General features: G+C 42.4%; 1 protein-coding gene across 1 annotated transcript in view; it reads left to right on the top strand.

Moving 5' to 3' along the window:
* Positions 1-7,272, top strand: part of LOC122656026 (acetolactate synthase small subunit 2, chloroplastic-like) — a 70,965-nt gene extending 63,693 nt beyond the window's left edge. Inside the window, exons 11-12 of the mRNA XM_043850447.1 lie at positions 6,046-6,111; positions 7,010-7,272. Coding sequence (XP_043706382.1) covers positions 6,046-6,111; positions 7,010-7,093 — 150 coding nt within the window. The 3' untranslated portion in view covers positions 7,094-7,272. The remainder of the gene's footprint in view (positions 1-6,045; positions 6,112-7,009) is intronic.
* The last annotated feature ends 938 nt before the right edge of the window (positions 7,273-8,210 follow it).

Raw genomic sequence — 8,210 nt, forward strand, 5'->3', positions numbered from 1 at the left:
CCCAAAACCCAAATTTCCTAAAATTCAAATCTTCACTTAAACCCTACAAATCCTACCCCATTAAACTCTCATAGGCCTGCCTAGCTTTACCCAATAAACCCCCTGATGCAGATCCAAGCACTAGGAAGAAGAAGCCGAAGCCATGATTTATTTGGCTGTTCTTTTTATTTTTCGTTGGAGCCTTTATTTTTCTCTTTTCTGTTATGTAGGGGTAAAACAGTCTTTTTTATTTGTTTAAGTGTGCTTAGTATTCCCTCCACGATTTTAGAGGGATAGGTTGTTTTTTTATTTGTTTAAACTTGTATTCCTAGTTAGAATACAAGTGTATTTATTAGATTTCAGATCAGTCCTAGTTTGATTAGGATTGGTTGGTTTTAGGATTTAGAACTAGGATTCCTAGTCCTAGTCTACATATTTGTGTAAGGCCTTTGGCCATCTTTTTATTATAAATAGACAATTCGTGGGAGGCTCCCCCACATCTTTTCAGCTTAAAAAAATCTCTGTTTCAGATCTGAGTTGCTGCATTCGACTGCTGGCTCCTGCTCCTCTGCGAGCCTATATCCTTGTGGACTCAAGGTGGTGAAGGGTGGGGAAACCTGCAACTCCTTGCACTGTGAAGGTCAGGAGGTCTTCTTCAATCTTCAAGCTGTTGCTGCTCCTGCACATTAACCCTGCAACTTATCCATTAAACCCTCAACCCCATTAAACCTGCAACTCCTACTTCAACTAGGACTCCATTATAATTCCAGATCTAGCCATCACCTTCAAACCCTATTCTCAGCCCACCTTCCCTACATCATTCCCCACACTCGACCTCAGCCCTAGCCCATAATTCCCACTCTAACCCCTTCATCTCTTCACCCCATTAAACCCTAAAGCCTGTGACCCGATTCTGCCAAAATTGCAGAATTTCAAAACTTCTCCTAACCCTAATATCTTTATACCACTAAGACCTTTTAAAGCTGCCTTTTAAAACCCTATAAACTCCATAGTCATTACTTAGCCCTAACCCTAACTTTTGCCCTAATAACCCTAATCTGCCCATTCGGCCAACCCTTAGACAGAACCTGGTCCTAAGTGGAAGTTATTTCACCGAGGCTACATCACCCCCACTTCATTATCCAAAACCTAACCCTAGTTTTGACCTAAAACTCTCAATTCTGCCCAATCGGCCAGCACCTTTGTGAGGGTCTGATCTACCTAGCTCCTAGTAGGTCTTCTACCTATCTAGGACTACATTATGCTTGGGATCTTTGCCCATGTAACTTGTGATGTTATTTGTTCTGCTACTTGGTTCTCAGAGTTGTTTGTATACTGCACCTCTGTAGTTTTTCTCTTTTTTTTTTAATAACGTAAACTGTGTATTGTGTGGATGTGCATATAATTATGGATATTGGAGTTCTATGGATGTGTGTAGAATGGGTATGCATTGTTTGGTAGACCTAGCCGCTTTGTGGTAGCAGGGTGGACATGCATACAGTTGTGTATCTGATAGTGATAAACTTGAGATTGCCCTAGCTAGTCCGAGTGTGACAGTAGGGAGTGCCAGGCAGTGAGGTGAATAGTCAGGGTCAAAATTTGGGGGAGAAAAATTGGTGACAGTGATTCACCTCCCTCTCAGTGTAAACCTGGGATTATTACAACTAAAGGCCTCCGTTTTGCTACGAAGGAGATAGTCCTAGGTCAAACGAGTGCAGTTTATCAATAAAGGAAATGAACCATTTAAAACCACCCGAGCTACAATTTGGGGGGGACCCCACAAATCAGAGTAAATAATGGAGAAAGGAACATTGCTTTTATTGAAACTTGGAAAATAAGAGGAACGAGTATGTTTGGCAAACTCACAAATGTCACAAATAAACTTGTCCTAACTACATTGCTTAACCAAAGAGAAATTAAAAAACTCAAAACATGAAAGGAGGGATGACCAAGAAGGCATTGTCGATTATGCAACTATTGACGAAGCACCATCTATCTGAAGAGTATGAGCCAAAACTTTTGGAGGCAGAGTATGGTGAGATGTGGATCTAGATAGTACAGCGGCTGCAGCCCATCTTGTACCCTACCATATCCAATCATTGCCCCTGTCACCAGATCCTGAAAAATACAATAAGTTGAATAAAAAGAACACAACAGTATACTTCAACAATGAGACGGGAGATAGAAAACAAATTAGCACAGATATTAGGCACATGGAGAACAAAAAACGAGGATATGGTAGGAGAACAATTAATAGAACCTTTTCCATAAATAGATGTCACGGACCCATCTACAACACTGACTTTGTCCCTACCCAAATAAGGGAGGTATGAACGAACTCTGAAGAACTAGTCATGTGATCAAATGCTTCGGAATTAAGAAGCCAGGAGGGACTAAAACTAGAAGAGACATGGAACATACAAGGAGATATACCTGCCTGGGCAAGGTAAGAGGTGGGTGTAGTGGAGGAAGCCGGTGTAGGGGAAGTTATGCCAAGCTAGGACATCATGCGCTGAAGAGAAAGAAACTTATCTGTTGAAAATGGTGCTATAAGAGTGGGGGACACATGCTGAAGAACTGTCAGAGGCCTCAGAGAGATGAGCATGTGAGCCTATATTACCCTGTTTCCCACCGTGCCCTTCTTTAGGGCAACCACCATGGAGTTTCCAACATGTTTCTCGGGTGTGTCCAGGCTTCCCACAATAGTCACACTTAACATGATCCTTGGCAGAAGGACTGGGCGTAGTGATAGAACCAGGATGATCCGAGCTTGGGAGACCCTATTGAGTAGTATAAAGAGTCGAACAATCAGGTATGATGGAAAGCATCATAATAGAGCGGCAACGTTTTTCATGTTGAACCAAATTAGATGAATGTAGTAAAGTGAGAAATTTGTCCTTGCTTACGAATTGAACACGGATTTGATCATATTCAGGAGTCAAGCTAGTGAGAAAGTCATACACATCCAATTTCGCACTCACGCTGAAAGGTACCAGTATCAGCATTACAGGCCATAGGAACAGGATGATAAAAGTCCAGTTGCTGCTAGAGAGTTGTAAGAGCAGAGTAGTATGCAGTAAGTAACAAATCTTTTTGAGTGGTCTCACGAACTTGTTGGACAAAGCTCATAAATCTTTTGCATAGCTGTTAGGCTGTGCATAGGCCTGCTGAATACCTCCCATAATTCTTTTGCAGAGTTAAAAGAACAAAACTTGGACTGATAGTAAGCTCCATAGATTTCAGAAGAATAGACATAACTAGATCATCGTTGGCTAACCATGTGCTCTTCTCGGTCGGCATTGGTGTGTCACCCGTCGAGTACCCCGAAAAAATGATTTCCACGAATAGTAAGCAAACATGCCCTTGACCATGCGAGGTGGTTGCTCCTGTCAAATTTTGTGGGACCTGACTAGAGGGATGGGTTATCGCCATGAGTCCCAACACAACTCACCTCATTACCTTCAACTCCTACGGAGGTTCCACTAATGCTACTCTCCGTTATATAGCCGTCATGTCAAAATGGGCTGTTAATGACAAAAGAAAAAGTCACAAGATAAAGTCACGGGTACGACTTCCGGGGCATCAAAGTACACAGGAGATTGGCGGGGGCCAGGCAAAGGCTGGTATGGGGCGAACTGAGGCCAGGAAGGGGCCAGCGGAGGCGACAGGAGCTGGTGTAGGCGGCAGGTGAAAGCGGAGGCCAGGCGGACGTGGCAGGGGCTGGCGGGGCCCTGGTGGGGTCAGCGGAAGTTAGCGGGGTTTAGTGAGATTCAGACATGCCTTATAGCATTAACAGGCGTTGTTGAATGAAGGAGGTCGAAGCTTCAGTTGCGTGAGGGGCCAAACCTTTTGGCGGTGAATTCGAACAAAAAAAAACACAAAGTATTGGGGGCTCTAATACTATGTAAAGTTTCCAACTCAAAAGTTCGAACTAGTAGGTGGAGGGACTCCCAGGTGTATAAGGGGGACTGTAGGCTAATTAGTAGCCGATGTGGGTCTAAACTCTAACCACTCCTCCGCAGGTGTGGTAGTACGTAGTGCGGACATGTGGATACGGAGAAAACCCGCTGTGATACCAAGTTGAAGTTGAGAGAGAAGATGGGAGAATGATTTGGCTTGTCTTTGTATGGCATAGGCTTTTCTTATTTATAGTAAAGATTGGGAGTACAAGGGTATAAGTATGGAATGGAGTACAAGGCTAGGCTGTACGTGAGCTATAATCCTTATCCTTACAACTACTAAGAGGCACCCTCTTGGAGAATGATCCTCAATCACCCTCACAATGTTTTTCCAGGTTCACAATAACCCAAGTGTTTTGGCTCACACTCAAACCTAGTAATTTCCTAGGCTTACCACTAACAACCCTTACAACCTCAAAAATTGAGATGAAGATAGATCAATAGCCAAAATAACAAAATAAAGCTCTAAACAAGAAAACCTCTAGAATGTGAATTTGCAAGATGAAAGCTCTAGTGATTCTCAAAGACTTGGCACTACTGACTCACAAATGATTTGCATGAAGGCTCACTGATATGTCAAATGACCTACAGTTAATCCTTATATAGAAGCCAAAAGAATCCTAAAGATGGCCAAAAGACCATGCATAATGGGAAAAAAAATTCCCCCACCAGTTTGGTACCCAGTTGTTGTTGGCAAGCGGCTCTGTTTCTAGCCGTTGGACCAACCAGTCGATTACCAGCAGACTGGCACCCAACCGTTGCCTGGGCACAGTACGGGAGCTCAAGCCCGGAGGCTTGGCTGCATACTGGACCCATCGGCAGGTAGAACCGGTTGGACTGGCAGCTCAGGTTGGCAGGGACCATAGCCTTCAGGCTCCTCCTACTGGAAGAGCCTGTTGGACTGGCAGCTCAAACCAGGAGCCCAAGGTAGGTCTTGGGCTACTTCTACAGGCAGCTCAGCCTGGCACAAGAGCCTTCTCGGGTTGCTCCCACCAGATGAACTGGTTGGACAGGCATTCAGACTAGCAACCCAAATTTTGGCAGAGCAAGGAGAATTTGTGGCTGATTTTTTACATGACATATTTTAAACATTTTTCAAGTTTTTTTAAGTCTAAAACCTCAATTTCAAAACGGATTTTTATCCTATCGAGTGCGGTGCACTGCCTAGTGCACCTCACTTGAGAATCCAACCGTAAAAACATGGGCAGTGACGTCTTTTTATCTTTTCAAGTGTTGGGTGTACAGTTGGATTCTCAAGTGAGGTGCACTGGGCAGTGCAGTGTACTTGAGAGGATAAAAATCCATTTCAAAACAGTTCCCCCATGTGAGGCCATATTCCCAAAATTTAATCCCGAGTCATGAGGAGTCAATTCATTCGATGAAGTCTTGAGAGTAATTCTCTTGAAGCTCTTGACTCGTCGTTTTCTCTGATGAACTCCAGCTTGGTCTTACTGATGGAAGCTTGAACTTGTCAACATGGAGCTTCACCATCATCATGCCACAAGGTGGTCTTACTGAGATACTCTTGATGATACCGATGATATTGTCAATGCATGCCGCAGATGGTCTTACTGAAGTATACACACTTCATGCCACGGGGCGGGCTTACACAAGGGCATATCACCAAAGAAATTGCCACTTGCTGCCACGGCAAGGAGTCCAAGCTCACATAGAGACTTGACCATCCAAGGAACCATCACTACAAACCATTTTGCACAACTTACGAAACACAAATGGGGTTAAACACATGTTTAAACATACTTTTCCCCCCAAATAACACAGTTAAAAACAAAGTAAATAAACCACGTCTCGACACACTTAATGCAAAAAAAAAAAGCTGAAATTTAGGACCCACCCCAGTTCAATCCTCCCAGGGTCCTGCACAACCAGACTTGTATAAGGTGAGAAAACTCTTGACCTGACTGAGCTGGTTTAGCTGATGACTCATGATATAGTTCCTTATAATAGTCTAATGGAAATATGTTCATGATGCTAATGGACTTGTCATTCTGCTTTCCTGTTAGAGATACTTTTTCCTTGGTTAGTTTCCCCATTTTTCTATTTTTGTTGTTGGTATTGGCAATAAGGTTTTTCTTATGCATTGCAGCTTTCTGGAGATTTGGATAAGATGGTTGCACTGCAGAGGTTGTTGGAACCGTATGGCATTTGCGAGGTTTGTCTTCTAGATGAAACTCAAGTTCTTCTTTGTTCCATTCGGGTTTAATTGTTGACTAACCATGTTTCTCAAGTCGGCCATCTTGGTTGTGCTTTTGTCCAATTTTATTTGTCTGTCTGTCACTAATGTCATCCATTTGTAGATAAATTTTGCAGCTTGGTCAAGATTTAGGTCCTACTGTTAAGTCTTGGCTATATCATCTCATTCTGCCATTGCCTGATGAACTAGTCTCAGATCTGAAAGTTGGTCTATATGCGATAGTTTTTGTTTGCGTAGCTTACCAATCTGGCTTCCGTGGAAGCGCTATCCTCTGCATTTCTGACTATAGTTGTGTTGGCTGTAATTGGGGGAATTACACTAGATTTTGGTCCCGGTTTGGTATAGTAGGATTTTTTTTATGACCTGGGTCAAGACTTCTGTTTTTTTTTTTTCCGGGGGGGGGGGTGGGGATGAGGGTTTGTTCTTCTGAGCCCAAAATGAGCTGAAAATGCACAGGCTAAAACAGGAGCACTAAATCATTTTTGGGGTTTTTGTTCTCCCCGAAGAAGCCCAAAATGATCTAAAGATGCAACAAAGGCTAAAATACGAGCATGATACCAGATTTCATTCCCGATTCGGTAATGCAGTTTTAAGGCCTCTTAGCCTTCCTGCTGCCCATGGGCCAAAACTGGAGCATTAGGCCAGAATTTGGTCTGGAGAAACTCTATGTTAATTGGGCCACAGAGGCCGATTTGAAGCCATTGGCTTTCCTGAGCCCCAATGCACAACAAAAACAAGACTTAAAAACCGGAGGATCACCTTTCTTTTAATCTTTACATATTTTATATTCTTCTTTTGTTTTTCTGCTCTTGGTTTTTTTTTCTTGTCTCATTGAGAATGTTCTTCCTTTTTGAAGGTTGCACGAACTGGGCGGGTAGCATTGGTGCGTGAATCAGGGGTGGATTCCAAATATCTCCGAGGATATGCTCTTCCGTTGTAACCTTGTGGAGAGTTAGCTTTTTATTTTCCCTTTTTTTTTTTTTTTGGGATTTTAACTAATGTGGTTTTGTTCGTTTAGTTCTTTTCAGTGATCAGGGTAACCTTAACTTATTCTGTGTTGCAGGAATTCATGATGTATCAGTCAGTGTTGATGAAATTTTAAAAAATGTCTCAGCTGAATATCCTGATATCTTTGCAACCTTACACCCATAGAACCCCATAGTTTCATGATAAAACCTATGCCACTATTGAGGTGTCCCAGTCTTTAATGACGAAGACTTCTTCATTGATTAGCAGAAACTCAGATAAAAAAAATTCGTCAATCTCATGAGGGAGACAAGAGGTCCAGAGATCATAAACTATCTGCTGCTCTTGGATGGGGGGAGGGGTGGCAATGTAGTAATGCATCATGCTCTATGATCTCTGGCTCGTATTCACATCTGGGGCACAAACTAGTTGGCAATTAAGTGACACATCTTTTTGAGGTTGGGCCGGACAGCAAGGATATTTGATGCAGCTTTCCATTAGAATGGCTTGATTCTTGATAGAAAAATTTTACTGTCAGGATTTTCTTCCATGTTTTCTTTGAGCACATCAGACCCATTCAGATTTTCTTTGATGCTAAGCCTATCTGTGATATAGATGCTGCCGTCTTTGGTATGCATTTTGGGAATAGATTTTGGGTCTTGTATACATTTTGAAGCCTAATGCTTCTCTATTTTCTTGCTTCAAACATAGAATCTATTCCAAACATGCATGCGAATGATTGCTCAACAACAATAATAAGAAGTGAGCTTTATCCCAACTAAATGGGGCTGGTTATTGTAAAACCTAACACAATGCAAAGAAGAATGGAAATTGCAAACACAAACACTTGATGCTCACAAAGATTTACGTGGTTCGGCAAAGTTGCCTACATCCACGGTGAGATGAGATCTGTTTCACTATCAATGGAGAGTGGGGTTATAGTCGCTCGTTCCTCACACATCTCACAAATTTTCAATTACAGAGAAAGAACTCTTGCTACAGCAGTCCATCATCAGAAGTCAAGACACCAAAACCTCAACAGCTACATGGATCTTTGCAAAAACATTATAATAACAATAATAGAAAAAGGG

This window comes from Telopea speciosissima, chromosome 3 (genome assembly GCF_018873765.1).
Source record: "Telopea speciosissima isolate NSW1024214 ecotype Mountain lineage chromosome 3, Tspe_v1, whole genome shotgun sequence".
Taxonomy (NCBI): Eukaryota; Viridiplantae; Streptophyta; class Magnoliopsida; order Proteales; family Proteaceae; genus Telopea; species Telopea speciosissima.